We start from the raw sequence: 17,589 nt of genomic DNA on the forward strand, positions 1-17,589 counted from the left end.
CAGCAGAATGTAAGAAACGCTTCTTTCTGACAAATAACATGCTTAGCACACAAGCCGAAGCCCCAGGCTGCCTCGCCTCCCTTTCCTGTTCGTTCGTTCGTTCGTTCGTTCATTCATTTATTCGTGATTTATTGATCCCCTGTGACTGCAGGCTGAACCTGGCTCCTGCCCGCGTGGAGCTCACACTCTCACAGGGACAGGGTCGGGTGGGGAGCCCTGCAGGTATTACTTACAAACCTTACTTACAAACCTTCATAGAGGATCAGCGTCCTCTATGAAGCTTTGTCAGGTGGCCCCCGTCACAAAGTCAGGCCCCTGTGCCACATGGCCAGGCCCCCGTTCTGGGTTCAGGGCGGCCTCATGGGCATCCTGCCCGAGGCCCCCATCTTGCGACAAGGGTCTCAATGCTGGGTCCAGCCCCCTCGTGGAGAGGCCGACGTACCCGGGGCAGGATGTAGAAGCGCCTGCCCCCTTCCTGTCTTTACCCCTTCCCCTCGTCCTCCTCCAGGGCAGGATGCTCCACGTGTTACCATCCACCATCAAGAAGGAGGCCAGTGAGGACGCAGACGCCCCAGGATCATCCTCTTACAAGAAGAAGAAAGAGTCAAAAGACAAAGCCAACAGCTCCAGGTCCATACCTGCCTCTGACCCAGGCTTTGGCTGCCCTCGCCCCTCCTTTCCTAGCTGCCAGGGTACCCTGACTCCTCGTGGTGGCTTTAGCCCCTCATCCATAACTTTGCTGAGCCTCAGTTTCCTCATCTGCAAAATGGGAAGAATCAGTGGTGCCTCACTTTTGTGGTGTCATAAGGACTGAGTCAATGTAAGCAAAGTGCTTGGCCCCTGGTGCTGAGTAAGCGCCTGACAGACATTAGGGCTTATTAATATCATCATGGCTCTTGTTGTCTTCAGACCCTGGTACTTGGCCCATGCCAAGTAAGATGGGGGAGGAGGAGGCTTCGGGGACTTAGGAAGGCAGGCCCACAAGCTCATTTCTCTCTTTTTTTTTTTTTTTGCTGTACGCGGGCCTCTCACTGTTGTGGCCTCTCCCATTGTGGAGCACAGGCTCTGGATGCGCGGGCTCAGTGGCCATGGCTCACAGGCCCAGCCGCTCCGCAGCATGTAGGATCTTCCCGGACCGGGGCACGAACCTGTGTCCCCTGCATCAACAGGCGGACTCTCAACCACTGCGCCACCAGGGAAGCCCAAGCTCACTTCTTACAGGCTTTGCATCTGAAAAAAATTGCCCCCATTCAGCCATGGTCTGACCTCTCTGTTCTGCCTCTGACTCAGCTCTCACAACTGGAACACGCTGTTCATGGGCCCGAATGCAGTGGCCGACGCCATCGCCCAGAAGTACAACGCCACCAAGAGTCAAGTGTTTGACCATGTGAGTGGGCGCCCTGTCTGATGTGCCCCCGGCTCTGGGCAGGGGAGGGGGTGGGATCAGGCTGGGGTTGTCCACCAGCTTGTCCTCTGGGGCCTCCCCCATGGAAGCATCCACCCTGCCCGGGCTTCTCGTGGGTGAGTGTGGAGCCACGTGGAGAAAGTAACTGATGGTGAGCACTTAGCGTGCGGTGCTCCTCTCGCCCCACTTCCCAGATGCAGAAATCGAGGCCCAGGGACACAAAGGCACTTGCCCAAGGTCACACACCTGGAAACAGGCGGAGGTGGGGTGACCCCAGGTCAACCCGAATCCACTGCCCTCGCTCTGAACCACTCCCCAAAGGTGGTCCCACCCACTTCCTGGGCTCAGCCAGCCCAGGTCTTTGAGACGAGCACAGGGTAGGTCGTAGGTCTCTGACCCTCCCCCTCTCCCAGGTCTAACCTTGTTCCTTCCGATCTTCCCCCTCCGTCCATTTGGCTTCTCCAGATCACATATCTTCCTTTAAATGCTGTGTCTCCAGTTAGACCGTGGCCAAGTTCATCTTTGGCAAAACCTGGGAGTGTGTTTTTCAGCCAGCAGGCAAAGGATATCCATAGGTTGATCCATAAACTCGCTGGCCATCGTCATTTACTGCCCCTGCCCCATGCTGAAGGTCAGTGCTGTCCCCCAGAAATAGAATGCGAGCCCCACACAGAATTGTAAATGTCCAAGTGGCCACATTTTTAAAAAGCAGAAAGGAGCAGGCAAAGTTAATTTTCAAAGTTAATTTTTCAGAATAGAATCTATTCTATTAATTCGATACGGCCAAGATATTACTAGTTCATTATCCACAATATAAAAAAATGACAAGCTGTCTTGCACTGCTTTCTTTCCCCTCACTGAGTGTTTAAAATTCAGTGCGTGTCTTACACTGGGTTCAGACGCGCCGTGTTTCAGGTGCCCAGTGGCTGAGCTTGTGGGCACCGTGTTGGCCGCACAGCTCCGGACCTCAGCCCGTCGGGAGGGGCTGCAGCTGGTTCAGATCCCATCAGTGCTCTGAGCACTGGGAAGAGAGCAGGGCCCTAAAGGGAAACAGTCCTGCTCTTCTAGAGCCTTCCAGCAGAGGAAGACACTAGCTCATTAACAAAGATGCCGCATGTTGGTGTGATGGCTTGAAGGAGGCTTAAGCTGAGTAAGGGGACAGGGCGTGAGAGCGAGGCAGGCTGCTCAGGGGTGCGACATTCTAGCAGAGATTGAATGGAGGGCAGAGGTGAGCACACAGAAGCCCTCAGGTGGGAATGAACTTGGCATGAAACCCTTACATACGACTGGAGGGGCGGGAGCAGGCAGGAGATGGGGGAGGGGAAGCTGGAGGTGAGGCGTGGGGTTCTTGATTCACCCTGACAGATGTGGAACCCAGAGCCATCAAGCCAGAGTGGGTGTCCACGGTGGGAGCATCCACGGGGGCCATCCACGGGGTCCGGCTCCGTGCAAGCCTCCTCCTCAGGCTGTTGGGAGATGGGACAGCCGACCCGTCACCTGCCCAACAGCCGACAGGGCATCTTCCCTTTCCCTCCCGCAGGAGACCAAGGGCAGCGTGGCCGTGCGCGTGGCCCTGGGAGAGACCCAGCTCGTCCAAGAGGTGCGGCGCTTCCTTCTCGACAATGGGGTCAGTCTGGACTCCTTCAGCCAGGTGAATGCCCACTGCCCAGCCCAGCAAGCTGCTCAGGGCTCGGGCTCCCCCGCCCCTGGAGAGGTGGGAGCGGAGTCTTATATCAGCGGACGTGTGGATGGGTGGGAGGGTCAGGCCTTTCAAAGATGATTATCATTAACTTTGCAACTGTCGCTTAAGAAAGAAAGATCATCAGCTCAGACTCGTGGCCCAGTGGCCCATCGGACCTGGATGGTGTCCATCGGGGGCCATAAGCAAGAGTTTCTCCACACAGGTCGGGAGGGCGCTAAGCATCCTGTTCCCCGACCTAGCACCTTACTAAGAGCACCTGTTATCTGCTTCGGGATCGAGACCTTTCTTGAGTCACATAGGGGAAGGTTCCTCCACGTGCTTTTTCCTTACCAGGTAGAAGTTCTTAGGTGTCTGGATGATGAAGTCTTGGAGGGCCCGCTGAGAACACCTGACATCCTCCCCTGCGTTTTACAGACTGGGAACCTGAGGCCCAGAGAGTGGGGAGGGGACTTAAAGATCAGACAGTGAGTCTGTGGCAGGGGCCTGGACTCAATCTCAGGGCTTCTGACCCCCAAACTGCTGTTTCCTCAGCCTCACCAAACCTTAAGAGTTTCACCTTAAAAGGACGGTTAGGATGCATGCACCCCAGTGTTCATTGCAGCACTATTTACAATAGCCAAGACACGGAAGCAACCTAAGTGTCCATCGACAGAGGAATGGATAAAGAAGATGTGGTGCATATTAACAATGGAATATTACTAAGCCATAAAAAAGAATGAAGTTATGCCATTTGCAGCAATATGGATGGACCTAGAGATTATCATACTAAGTGACGTAAGTCAGATAGAGAAAGACAAATATATGATATCACTTACACGTGGAATCTAAAAAAGAAAAAACTTATTTACAAAACAGAAACAGACTCACAGACTTTGAAAACAAACTTATGGTTACCAAAGGTTAGATGTGAGGGAGAGGGATAAATTAGGAGTTTGGGATTAACAAATACACATCACTATATATAAAATAGATAATCAGCAAGGACCTACTGTATAGCACAGGGAACTCCACTCAATATTCTGTAATAACCTATGTGGGAAAAGAATGTGAAAAAGAATGGATATAGGTATATGTATAAATGAATCACTGCTGAACACCTGAAACTAACACAACACTGTAAATTAACTATACTCCAACGTAAAATAAAATTAAAAAAAAAAAAAGAAAACTGAGGCCCAGAGGGAAAGCACTTGACCCAAGGTTTCAAATTAGATTGGTGGCCAGGTGGAGACTCGTAGCCAGATATGCCCTATGCCTGGAATTCTCCCGTTAATTTTTTTTGGCTCTTTTATGCTCCATCCAGCATGCTTTAATAATAAAATAATTGTTGATGTTAGCAATTGCTAAGCAGCGTGCTTACGTCAACCCTTTTGATTGACTCCTTTCCTGGGACGACCCATGAAATCGGTGCCGTGTCCTCATGTCAGGTGAGGGGGCTGAATACATTTCAAGTGCATTTCTCAAGGCAGTACATCTGGTGTCTTGGTTTGGGTTCTTCCAAAAGCCGAGTGAGACAGATTCAAGCGCAAGTAGTTCACTGGACAGAAAACACTGGCGAGAAGGGACGAGGGGAGGGGGGAGACCAGCAAAGGGCATGCTTGTCCCAGTGCCACTGGTAGAACAGTGGGCTGGCACCTTCCCCGGGGGACACCGCCCAACTCGGAGTTGTCCCACCCAAAGGACAGGTGACACGCCAACTCCTGAGAGCCACAGGCAGCTCCCACGGGGTGTTAACTTCTCATGTGTGGCGTGAGGCGTTCTGCAGATCCGGGAAAAGACCCCTAGCACAGAGATGCAGGTCCCGGCCCTGGGCTGGAGTGTCCTGGAAGGTCCAGCGAGGGCTGTGGTCGGACGCCATCAGAATTTGCCTCGGCTCAGTAGTAGGGGGGCTGGGATTTGACCTGGGGGGTCCAGTTCCAGAGCCCTCTCCCGCATCCACTCCTCGGGGCCGCCTCTCATCCACAGGGTGGCGCTCCCGAGAGGGTGGGGTCTCCTGGACCTGCTTCCTGAGGGCCTGGTACCCGAGGCCCCACGTGGCCACCTGGTCCAGAGTCACCCACCGATCAGTACTGGCGTCGGGGGTCAGTGACCCTCCTTTCCGTCGTCCCACGTGGGCTGTCCCCTCCCTGCAGGCCGCCGCTGAGCGAAGCAAGACCGTGATCCTGGTGAAGAACCTCCCGGCCGGCACCCTGGCGGCCGAGCTGCAGGAGACCTTTGGCCGCTTCGGCAGCCTGGGCCGCGCGCTGCTGCCAGAGGGCGGCGTCACGGCCATCGTGGAGTTCCTGGAGCCGCTGGAGGCCCGCAAGGCCTTCCGACACCTGGCCTACTCCAAGGTAGGGCCGCCCGAGCCCCGCTTCAGGGAGAGGACGGAGGGAGCTGACGGGCGGACAGTCTTGGCAGAGACCTGGCACGTGCGAGCACTTGCTGGAAACCAGCCATGTCTGTCAGGATTGTGAATGTCATCCCGCCCCTGGGAGCACCTCTGGATGGGGCAGCGTGAGGGGCAGGCTCAAAACATCCTCCGGAAAGGCTGCCTCGGTTCCCTGCCGATTCTGGCTTTCCTCAGCTTTCTCTTCCCCCAGGACTTCGAACCATCATCCTCGGCGCTTTGCATATCATATACCTACAGTTAGTTGAAAGTCAATTCTGTAGGTGGGCTACCTCCTGATTTTTGGTCATAAGGAAGAAAAAGTTACATGTGTTAGTGTATTCCTTTCTGTGGCTGCCATAACAAGTTACCACCCATTAAGTGGCTTAAAAGAAGAGAAATGTATTCTCTCACAGTTCTGGGGGTCTGAAGTCTAAAATCAAGGTGTCCAAGGGCCATTCTCCCTTGGGAGGCTTTTGTGGGTGGGGGGAGGGACCTTTCCTTGCCTCTTCCGGTGCCTGGTGGCTCCAGGTGTCCCTTGGCCTGTGGCCACATCACTCCAGTTTCTGCCTCTGTCCACATGGCCTTCTTTTCTCCATCTCAAATCTTCCCTCTGCTTTTCTCTTAACATGGACGCTTGTCACTGGATTTAGGGCCCACCCAGATAATCCAGAATGATCTCATCTCAGGATCTTTTATTTAATGACATTTGCAGAGGCCTTTTTTCCAAAGAAGGCCACATTCACAGCTTCTGGGAGTTGGGACATGGACATATCATTTGAAGGGCCACCATTCAGCCCACTGCAAGTAGCTTCTCTTTATCAAGGACTTTAATGCTTTGCTGACTGTTTGTCAGTGTCTTGTTTATCCTTCTTTTTAAAAAAACCTCTCTGCACGTACGTATGTGTATACTCACTGCCTGTGAGTGTACGAATGTGGAGGGAGAGAAAGCATGGTTGGTGTTCGGCGACGCTGTTGCACTTCCTCCAGGAGGGCTGCCCTGTATCAGTGATTCTTCTCCCCCGTCCCACTCCCTGTTCACACTCTTGATTAGAGAAAGCACAGGGGGATGCAGATGTATTCAATGACAGCAGATGCTCCAGCCTCTCACCTGAACCCTGAGCTGCAGCAAGGGGATCAGGCAGTACATAGAGTTCTATACTCTGAGCCTCAGGCTCTTCGTCTGTGTCGTGGACTGAGTCCCTCCCCCGCCCCTGTCTCTGCAGTTCCACCACGTCCCCCTGTATCTGGAGTGGGCTCCGGTGGGCGTCTTTTCCAGCCCAGCCCCACAGAAGAAAGAACTCCAAAATGCACCAGCAGAGCCGGCCGGAAAGGACAGGATGGAGCCAGAAACAGGTAAGCGCTGGGTCTGGGATCAGGATGCCCTGGGGCAGCAGGCAGGGGAAGGACGGAGGGCTAGGGGCAGCACTAAGTTGTTTATCAGGCATTTCTTTAAAGTTCTGTATTCATCCTGAGACTGGTGGGTCCCCGTCTCTTGAATTGTATAGGCACGTAAGATGTCCTTAAAAAAATAGAGCATAAAAATTCTGGATACAGCATAAGGTAGCCGACCATCTTGGCTTATCAAGTATAGGTTGTGAAAGGAAAAATTTAAAAACCCACTAGAATCTTTTAATAGGGATTCTGGACAGAGCAAGAGAAAATAGCCTTCTGGTTCGTATTGATACATCGGCCAGGACGGATGAGCAGGGCTGTTGGAGATGTTTATTCTCCGGGGTCCCTGGGATGGTATGGCGCCCTCTGGTGCCCAGTGACTGCAAAGGCAGGAAAGGGAAGGGAGGCGGGGACCCAACCCTCCGCTGATGGCTTCACACTCGGGTGAGGAGGGGGCGCTCCTGGCACTCAGGGCAGCGCAGTTCTTCCCTGTCGGGGCTGTTCTGCAAATTGTAAGACATTTTGCTGACCCTGCCCACTGAATGTCAGGAGTGCCCCTGTAATTGTGGCAATCTAAAATACCCCTTCCCTGTATGCCAGATGCCCTCTAGGGGGCAGTGCAGCCCTCAACTGAGAACCACTTAGGGGACCATGACTCCATCCTAGAAGTGAAGACTTTTAGAAAAGCTTTGAAGAACACCCTTACCCAGACATTAAGATCTTGCCCATCGGTAATATCCCTCCTCCGTACCTCCATCTCACCGTAGGGTTGCCGGTTGATTAAAATAAGGATTAAAAGAAATACATCTCCCGTATACCCTCTCCATTGTCCTCATAAAAGAATGGGGGTGGGGATGCAGAATTCTCAGATTAAAGAACAGTCGTTTAACTGAATAGACCTCACTGTCCATAAACCTCCCTAGGCTGTCTGCGTTTCCCAGTTCATCTTGGATTGGTAAAACCTCCTTCACGACTGGCCCAAGTCACTACAAGGCATTTGGGAACCCCTGGTCTAGAAGCCTTGTTTCAGTCAGGAAGGAAAATTCTTCAGTCTCTGCTTTCTGAGGCCCCCGAAAGCATCCCTTAGCCATTGGGGTTACCTACTGACCATTGATAGAAATCTTTCAAGAGCCCCTCACTAGCCCCTGTTGATGAGTTATTTTTGTCCACAGATTGGATTAGCGTTCTTCCACCGTGCTTATGCTTCCATCAAAAAGCATTCTCTTTATATAGTCACGGTTTCTTCTTAACTAGCCATCACCCCCAAATTATCAGCAACCTTGGTTTCAACTTCAGTTACTAAACTTGGACATGACCAATGTTTTTCGGCCAAAAGCAAGTCCTCCTTTAAAGCACAGATTTGCCAGGAGCAAGGGCCCTGGAAACAGATCCAGCAGAGGCCTCTCCTGGCTTTGGCGGGACCACTAAGTATGGCGCCTCCCCGGGGGGCCGCTGCCCTGTGGCCACACTCCTTTGCAGGTGTCCCGGTGCTTCCCTCCCTTCTCTCTTGTTTTATTCTGTGACACTCGTCACAGTTCGTATTTATCCTGTTTATTCGTTTGTTTTACTTGTTTAACGTCCATAGCTGCCAGACAGTGAACCACGAGGGCAGGGAGGGGCCGTCTCGCTCACTGCTGGGTGCAAGCATCCCGTAGGGCCCCAGGCATGGGGTAGCTCAGGAATGTGAGTTGAGGGAGTGAAGGAATGCAGGAAGAAGGGTTTCTGTGCCTCTCTGTCTCTCTTTACCTGTGAAGAGTAGGGGCTGGGCCATCCTCATCCTTGTGTCCCAAGCCCCGGCACATAGTAGAGCTTGGTGACATTGGCACGTTTGTTCTCCATCATTAGTTAAGCATCAGAATGTGGCCCCACCCATCGCATAATCGCCGTGGCTCCCTTCATGGGTACTGATTTATACCCACCCCCTCCCCTTACCCTTAAACTTTGCTTTAAAGGCTTATTGCTTCCCAGAAGTGTGTCATTGTGGGTTCCCTTCCTCAGTGTCTGTCTGACTCCCTCACTATACGTCCATCCCGCAGGGCGGGTACCTCGTCTGCTTGTGCACTGCTGTGCCCCGGCACCCAGGAAGGTGCCCGGCGTCTGGTGGGAGAGCAGTCAGTAGGTGCTGAGTGAATCCACAGGCAAAAGCAGCATTTCCTCCATGCCAGGCCCTGCACTAAGCACTATGGGTCCTCCGTATGTGAGGCTTACAGCTCCTGGGGAAGTCACTGTCTTCCTTGTCCTCTCCTAGCCCTGTGACTGGACAAGCCACCAGCCTTCTCCGATGCTGTTTCTGCATCTGTAAAATAGGCAGAAGGCCTTTGTGAGAGTTCACTGAGAAGCCGCCCGAGTCACCATTACTCTGACCCTCGTCCTAATTCAGCAACATAAGGGGAAGTGGATGGTCTCTAACTCAGTCCTGAGCACCAGCTGGATGCCAGCCACTGAGCTGGGGCCACCAAGATGGGCCCAACACTTAACACTTCCCCAGAAGCTCCCGGGCTGCTAGGAGGGCTGGTGGGGCTGTTTGGGGGTAGCTGAGATGTCACAGTAATAGAAGTGGGCCCTGGGTGCAGAATGATCTGGAGCACAGCCAGGGGAGGCTTTGCAGAGATACGTGCCCTGGTCGGAAAGTAGAGGGCTACCCCTGCCTGCCCCCAGTGTCCCCTGGGTGCCCGGGCCTAGGTTCCGGTGTTGAGAGCATCCCAGACAGACTGTCCCCAGCAGGCCCTGCCTCTTAGGGGGCTGCTGTCCAGGGTCCTGCCGTCCCTCACACAGATGAGGCCTCGGAGCTAGGAGGAGGGAGTCAGTAGTTGCAGCAAATAAATCGGATCGGGGGCCAAGAAGCTGTGCACGCCTGTGCTGATTTCACACCCCGCTGGGTCCTGTGTCGTCAGGCGGATCCCCACAGAGCTCATATCCCGAGCCTCCTTTGGCCCTTTTTTGTTCCTTTTCTTACCTGTATCACATACACGTCCCCTCCCTGGTCCCCGAGCTGTTCCTTTTCACCTGCTCCTCCCCCACGCCCGCCCCTCTGCACACGGTGCCTAAAGCTTCCCCAGCTCCCCATCCCCACTGGTGGGGACTCAGCCGGCCCCCAAGCCCTGGATTTTCTCAGGTTCCGCAGGAAGGCGAGCAGGAGGGGAGTGGACAGAGAGGGGTTTTTTGTTCACCAGCCGCCCCCCACCTTTCTTTTCGGCAAAGCCCTCCGTTCCCTGTACCGTTCTCGAGGGAGGGGGACAGTGTGTTTTATCTCCCCACAACCAAGACCCTCACCTCCAGATAAAGGGCTCCAAGTCGGGGGAGGTCCTGAAAAGCTGCTTGCAACTGATAACAGTCTCTGCTGTCAGCCCTCCGAGCAGAGAGCCGGAAGGGGGAGGGAGCGACCGTAAATTCTGCAGCCTGATTATAATAAAGCCCCATGTGCTGATGCGTGACTGGATTTTATTGTGCCAACTACAGATGGACGCATATTCCCCCCTGCCTCTCCCAGCCCCCTCCAGCCCACCTTGCTTTCCAAGCCTTCCTCGCCCCCGCCCCCGCCCCCGCCCCCATCCTGCTCTTCTTCCCACTTTTCCTGGTTCCTGGTGAGGTCGTTGGCAAACATCTGTTCGTTTTGTGATACCTCCTTTTTCCTTCCTAGTCTTCCTGTCGTCACCCCACTTGATCACCCCACTTGAGGCCAGGGGCAGAAGCGCCTTTCTTTCTTTTTTTTTTTTTTAATTTATTTTCTTTATTTTATTTCTGGCTGCGTTGGGTCTTCGTTGGTGCGCGCGGGCTTTCCCTAGTTGCGGCGAGCGGGGGCTACTCTTCGTTGTGGAGCGCAGGCTTCTCATCGCGGTGGCTTCTCTTGTTGCGGAGCATGGGCTCTAGGCGCGCGGGCTTCAGTAGTTGTGGCACGTGGGCTCAGTAGTTGTGGCTCGCGGGCTCTAGAGCACAGGCTCAGTAGTTCTGGCGCACGGGCTTAGTTGCTCAGCAGCACGTGGGATCTTCCCAGACCAGGGCTCGAACCCGTGTCCCCTGCATTGGCAGGCGAATTCTTAACCGCTGGGCCACCAGGGAAGCCTGGCAGAAAAGCACTTTTAACAGTGACCTTTGGCTTCGTCCTTGGCCCTTGGCCGTTTCCACACCTCTCTGGACATGGGCATGGGTCATAGCAGGGCCTGGCCACTTGAGCGGGGCAGAAGCTCTTCCCAGGGATGTGGCCCACAGAGACACAGTCCTCTGCACTCAGACCTGCAGCGCTGGCTGTTCTTCTCAAAAGCCTGCAACCGGCTGGCCTGCCTCTTCCGGCAATGGGCCTGCGGAGGTAGGGATTCCTGACCTTTTCCCCTGGCCCAGACACTGTTTTATCTGGGTTTCTGTGTGTTAATTCTCATAGTTGTCTTGCAAGTGGACCCTGTGATTGTTTTTCTCCTTTTTTGAATGGAAAGAAGGAAGCATAGAGAGGTTGAGTGACTTATGCAGAGTCACACATCTGGAAAGAGCTGGGCTGTGCCCAGAGCCACCAGCTCCCAGGTCTGTGCTCTTAGCTGTGACCCCACAGCTCCTGTCGGTCACACTAAGTGCCATTTGTGTAGCAAATCATCATTCACCAATAGTTTTGGAGCATCTGCTCTGGGCCCAGTGCTGGGGATGCAGAAGTTACTGAGTCAGATGTGGTCTCATCCTCAGAGAGCTCCCCTTGTAGTTGGGGGACACAGAGAAGTGAACTGATAAGGTGATTCCAGAAAGGGGTAAGGCCTCTGAAGGAAAGATACCCAGGGGACTCTGATGGCAAGTGGCCAGGCCTGTGCTGGGGACAACTGCACAGGAGGAGCTCTGAGGGGAGGAGGTTTGAGCTGAGACCTGACAAGAAGCCAGGCCTGGGAAAATGGGATGAGCAGAACAGGGAGAGGAGACAGATGGCAAGTGCAAAGGCCCTGTGGCAGGGGTGGGTTTTGGCAGGCTCAGAGGTCAGAATAGAGGCAGGTGCAGCTGGAATGGAGAAGGCGAGGAGACAGAATGGGAGAAGCTGGCAGGCCAGGGACAGGTGCCGACGGGAGACCAGTGAGAACACCCGGTCATCCAGACAAGAGGCAACGGTGCCCCGGACCGGGGACCCAGCGTGCGGATGGAGTAGCAGACATTCGAATTTCCAAAGAAGCCAGCAGAGAAAAAGGGGGCCAGGGCACACAGCTAGTGAGTGGTGGCCTCACCGGGACCCTGACCCAGACCACTCTCATTTCTAAGGCCGTGCGCTTTCACAGCTCTGCGCTGCCTCCTGACTGCGGTCTGTGGGCCCCCTTCTCGTTTTCTTCAGGCCCCCTTTTTTCAACAGATCTCGAGACTGGGATGCCCTTGTCTTGTTAGCTCTTCCGGCATCCCAGGGGGAGTCGCAGACTGGGGGAGGTGGTGGCTGGGTACACAAAGGTTTGGAGAAACAACGGACATCTCTGTGTTGTTGGAGCAAAGCCAGGCTGCATTTAATCGTGTCTTTTATTTCAAGCTGGATGTTCTCCCGGATGTTGGGGGTCAGGGGCATTGGCTGACTTAATAGAAGTGGGAGGCGCCAGGCCAGCTGCACACCTGGGTAGGTGATAGGTCCTGGCCGTCCTCGCAGTCCCCTCTTGTTCCCCCTGGGCTGGGACTGAGGGCAGCTCACCCACCGGGGAAGGGATCTGTCTGTTCCTGGGTCGCCAACCCTGACTGCAAACTCATCTCAGCTCTGTCACGAAATCCAAACATCACACTTCCTGGCCAGGGGCCTGTGACCTTTGAAATAAGTGCTTTGAAGCAGACCAGCCCTTGCTCCTGGGGCAGGGAGGCAGGAAGGAGTGGACTCTGGCCCTGCTCACAGCCCCTGGGCTCCCCGGAGCTCTTGTCCTTGTGAGGCTTCAAATCCCTGGAATGCCACATTGGGAACTGGCTGGATTCCAGGCCCTTGGGAGAGGCAGAGGGAAGGGTCGTTGGGGTTTGCCAGGCTGGAAGTGGGCAGCAGAGCACAAAGGCGCATAAGCTGGTTTAAATTCATCTGTTGACCACTGCCTGGTACAGAAGCCACATGCCGCTGAGTTAGTTGCCAAGAGTTTTAAAATGTGGGTTTTCCCGGGCTTCCCTGGTGGTGCAGTGGTTGAGAGTCTGCCTGCCGAGGCAGGGGATACGGGTTCGTGCCCCGGTCCGGGAAGATCCCACATGCCGCGGAGCGGCTGGGCCCGTGAGCCATGGCTGCTGAGCCTGCGCGTCCGGAGCCTGTGCTCCGCGACGGGAGAGGCCACAACAGAGGCCCACGTACCGCAAAAAAAAAAAAGAAAAAAGTGGGTTTTCCCATGAAAAGCTGGACTTTCAGCTTCTCGTGAAAGCTCTGAACACCTGACCACACTTGGGTTGATCTGCCCCCGTGACAGCAATTGGCCGGTGCCGCGAACGGGCTGCCCCTTAAACCGGCACGGTGTTCTTCCAGTCAGCATCATCCCCCCCATTCTTTTCTCTACAAAAAAAATTTTTTCAGTCTCCCACGAACCTCTCTTCCAACCTGAAGATGCCTGAGGTTTACAGTTCAGATGCAGCGAACTCCAGAACTTTCCGTGGACCACCGGTTTACTGTGATGCAGCTGCTATGGTCGGCGGTGAGATAGCATCCTCGCAGGCCTAGCCCAGTCCCCGCACGCAGTGGGGCATCCGATTGGCATCCCTTCCTCTCTCCTTTTATCTCCGAGACGTCAGACGTGAGGCGAGCCCGTGGGGTGGGTGTCCTTCGCAGCTGAGGGGCGTGGTCTTCCTTTCCATTGAAGTTCTCATTCAGAACCTGGGGTCTTAGCCTGTCTGCTTAGCTTTGCTTCCCCATCATTAGTAATACTTTTTCTACCCTGCTTTGCTTTGAAAGTTGGGTTTTGAGGACAAATGGCCACACCACGGAGTCCCCTGTTGGGTAAATTGCGTTCGTTTCTTGGGTGGGGGAAGGAGCCTTTATGTAGATTTCTTCTTTTTTGTCCTGGAGCGAGAGTCTGGATTCTGGGTTCACCTCCGAGGGAGTGTGAAGGGTGAAGGCTGCCCGTTCAGCTGATGTGAAACTGGCAACATCCCCACTGTGGCTCTTTTCCATTAGGGCTTGAAAGGGTTGTTTTATGACAAGGTGGTTGAAGTTCAGTTAGGACTGGCCAGCAGTAGGCTTGCATCAGAAGGGGCCGGGGTGATGGAGAGGGCTCTCGTGCTCGGCGTGAGAGCGTGGGGGACGGGTTTGAAGCCCCAGAAGCTCCCTTGGCCTTGAACTACTTGCATGCAAGTGGGCACGAGAGAATGGAGCGTCCCCTCCAGGTTGGCACGTGCAGGGGGCTCAGACCTGAGGGGAGGGTCAGGACCACATGCTCAGAACCATGAGGGTGGGAGCCGGCGGGCATCTTGGAGAATGGCTGAGATGGGGTTTGATTTCCCCGGGGGGTACGGGAGGAACTTGTGGAGCTTGAACGTGGGGGAAAAGATGATTGTCCCCAGGCCCCGATCATGTGAAAAACTGGGGAGGTTGACCCAAACGGAACACATTTTTCCAGCAGCGGAACTTCTCAAGAGGTCACGATGCCACCTCCAACCTCGTGAGTCTTCTGGCACCCTTGGGTGCCATCCACGTTCTCCACCAGGGCTCCACCCTGAGCTGCAGCCACATGCCCGCCCTGCTAACTCACAGCCTCACGATTGTCCTTCCCTCCTGCAATGCTGTTTCTTCAGAGTAGGCGTGTCACAGGGGTGGGAGTGACAGGATGGAGCCCTTTGTAATCACGGTCTCCAGACGTAACCAGGAGCACATTATTTTCTCTTCTTGCGTATGTGTCTCGTAAGCTCTGGGTACAGGACGTGATTGGGGTCACGTCGTATGTTGTTTTGCACCTTCATTTTTCTCTTAATTTTTCTGTCACGAGCATCGTTCCACGTCTTTAAACATTCCTCGGAAACATCATCTTTAACTACATATTAGTCTAGCCTTTGGTGGCAGTATAACTCTCCAGGTCTCTTGTTTATGAATATAGTGGGTTTTTGTCTTTTTTTCAGTTTTTCACTGTTACATGTAACTCTGAATTGAATGTATTTTGTGGGGATGAAAACATACTCTTATGTGTATGCTTCCTGAAGTAATGTATATTGGGGATTTTAAATGAACGTAACATCCCTTAGGTTCAAGGGGTATTTAGAACGTTCTGAGTTTTGCTCCCATTCTGTAATTTTTGCAGTTTTAAGTTGCATTTTATTTTGAAAGTTCGCTAAGTGCTGGTTTTTGAGGAAAAAGAACATGTCGCTTACGTTTGCAGCTCACAGTAATTTATTTTGAGGTTCAAATTATATGGGTTATATAATGTGGGTCAGTCTAAGTGAAGGCTCCTGGGTTTTGGTCTGTGCTTCATACTCTTTTCTCTTTAAAACAGAGGCAGGAAGCACGGCGGTCTCTCCCCTCCCTCAGCCCACCCCCCAGCAGTTGCTAAAACGCAGCACAAGCTGTCCCTTCCTGACGCTGCCCACTCGGAGACAGAACACCCTGGGTCTGGCAGGTTCTGTGCTTTAGGTCCCAGGGCTTAGGCAGATAAGGCATCATTTAACAGATTTGTTTTGGTCGGGGGGTGCCCATGCAGACGGCGAGACCCCAGAAGGTGAAAAGCAGACAGAGGGAGAAGCACACGACACTTCAGCGAAGATGGAGGAGGAAGAGGAGGAGGAGAGCCTTCCCGGGTGCACGCTGTTTATCAAAAATCTCCACTTCGACACAACCGAGGAGACGCTGAAGGGGGTGAGTGACCGCTCGGCCCGGAAGGAGTGGGCGGGGGTGGGTGGGGCGGGAGACCCAGTCTGCTGATGTCACTGTGTTTATCCTGCCTGGACGAGTGACTCGTGGCAGCGTGTAGATTAACAGCCAACAGCCACCGCATTGACACCTCCACCGAGCTGTCCAGTAGACATCTCACCCAGTAGACATCTCACCCGGAGATCGGAGCCCTGGCCAGACCAGTCTGGGGGCTGGCAGGGGCGCCCGCGTGCACTCGAAAGGGACCTGTTGGGATGCGGTGTGAGAGCTGTAGTCAGAAAACAAAGCTCCTCCCCAGATGGTGTCTGCAAGGGTAACCACCCAGAAGTAAACGCCAGCACACCCTCCTGGCCTGGTGGGAACATGCAGAAGACACAGCACTGAGTGAATCTGGAGGAGGGGCAGTCCTGCCTGGAGTCCCTGATGGGCTGAGAGTTTTGCACTCATAGGAAGGGGGCAGAGGGGAAAAGGATGGGGAACTCCAAGTACGCGTTGGGAAAATGCCAAGTGATAGGTGCTGGGGGGCTTCTAGAAGGAATTGGGCCAGAGATCTGGAAATGGGGACTCTAGTGCCAAAGGACTGGGGTCTGCAAGCTCCCCCACTGGACTGAGAACTGTCCATGGGGAGAGTCTCCATTTCTTTAAACTGGGTTTGGCACAGAATAAATGCTCGATGCCTTTTTTTTTTTTTTTTAATGCATGAATTGGTGATTGGCAGCCTGACAGCCATGAACTGGTTCTGGAAAGGAAGAAGGCCGTGAGGATTGAACTGATTGGTTTCTGCAAATTCTTTTGAGCTCTGAAATCCTAGAGCTGGATTCAAGAGGGGAGACGGGGTCCACTGAGTCCTAGAGGCAGGAAGGTGGTGGATGGGTGGAGAGGAGGCCAGCCTGCATTGGGCGGGAAAGCCGAGGGTGTCAAGGTGAAGCAGGGGGTCAGAGCCTGCACGCTGGGACCCTCTGGCTACATCTCCGACGTGACTGTCACTTGCCAGTTAGAAAAGCCACCACGGCAGCAGAAGTGCCTGGCAAAAGCAGCAGCATTTTAAGGGCAGAGGTCCACCCTCTGGGGCAATGGGAAACCCACCCTTGGACTTTTCCTGGGCTACTTCCTGAATCCGTTTTGGTCTGGTTTGAGTTTGCTTTTACAAACAGGCACACACTAGTAGTGTCCAAAGGCTAGATAGCTTTGAAGAGGTCAAACCAGCTTGCAGAGGGTTTGTTTTTTATTTCTGCTGTGCTGGCCCCCCTGTATCTGGTACGGGGATGTCGTCAATGGGAACCATTTTTTTCCTGGAAAATGTGCCCAAGCTTCAGCCTAAGAGCATCCTTGGAATTAAAAGAACTCTGGAGCTGGAAGGTACAGCCAAAATGATCTAGTCCAGGTTCTTCATATTACAGATGTGAAGACTGAGGTTCAGAGAAGTCAGTTCACCGACCTAGGGTCACACAGCCCATTCGAGACACTGGGGCGCAGCGTCCAGCTCACAGGGCTCCTGTTAACAGCATCCTGAGCGGAGAGTTGTGCTTAAGGGTCAGTCTGCCTGGACTTGGGTCCCAGCCTCCCTCCTTACTGACAGTGTGACCCTGGGCTGGTCCTTTAGCCTTTCTGTGCCTCAGTTTCCCCATTTGTAAAAAGGGGGTGTTACTAGAATCTTCTGTGGAGCTGTTTGGAAGATCTGATTAGAATGCATGAGATAATTCAAGTGAAGTGTTTGACAGTCGGAATAAGAGAGTCAGTGGATGTCAGCTGCGTGCGGTTCTTGTTTGCTGGTCCGGATCCCCCCTCCCCCCTGCTTCCCCTTCACTCAGTCGGTGAACAGTGACCGGCACCTGCCTCTCCCTGGGCCCTGTGTGTGCCATGGAAGACACCACAGTAAACCAGAAGGACAGGAGTTTGCACTGGTCAGTTCTCAAATTCTAGCAAGAGAGACAAAAAAAAGTAAAGGGAAA

The 17,589-nt window shown here is 53.8% G+C and overlaps 1 protein-coding gene across 3 annotated transcripts in view; it reads left to right on the plus strand.

Moving 5' to 3' along the window:
• Nucleotides 1–17,589, plus strand: part of RBM19 (RNA binding motif protein 19) — a 140,413-nt gene that overhangs the window by 15,976 nt on the left and 106,848 nt on the right. For all 3 annotated transcript variants that reach the window (XM_081252675.1, XM_081252673.1, XM_081252674.1), the window contains exons 12-17: nt 509–630; nt 1,291–1,387; nt 2,946–3,056; nt 5,240–5,440; nt 6,702–6,831; nt 15,468–15,622. In XM_081252675.1, coding sequence (XP_081108801.1) covers nt 509–630; nt 1,291–1,387; nt 2,946–3,056; nt 5,240–5,440; nt 6,702–6,831; nt 15,468–15,622 — 816 coding nt within the window. The remainder of the gene's footprint in view (nt 1–508; nt 631–1,290; nt 1,388–2,945; nt 3,057–5,239; nt 5,441–6,701; nt 6,832–15,467; nt 15,623–17,589) is intronic.

Source organism: Mesoplodon bidens, assembly GCF_964165515.1.
Source record: "Mesoplodon bidens genome assembly, chromosome: 13".
NCBI classification, from domain to species: domain Eukaryota; kingdom Metazoa; phylum Chordata; class Mammalia; order Artiodactyla; family Ziphiidae; genus Mesoplodon; species Mesoplodon bidens.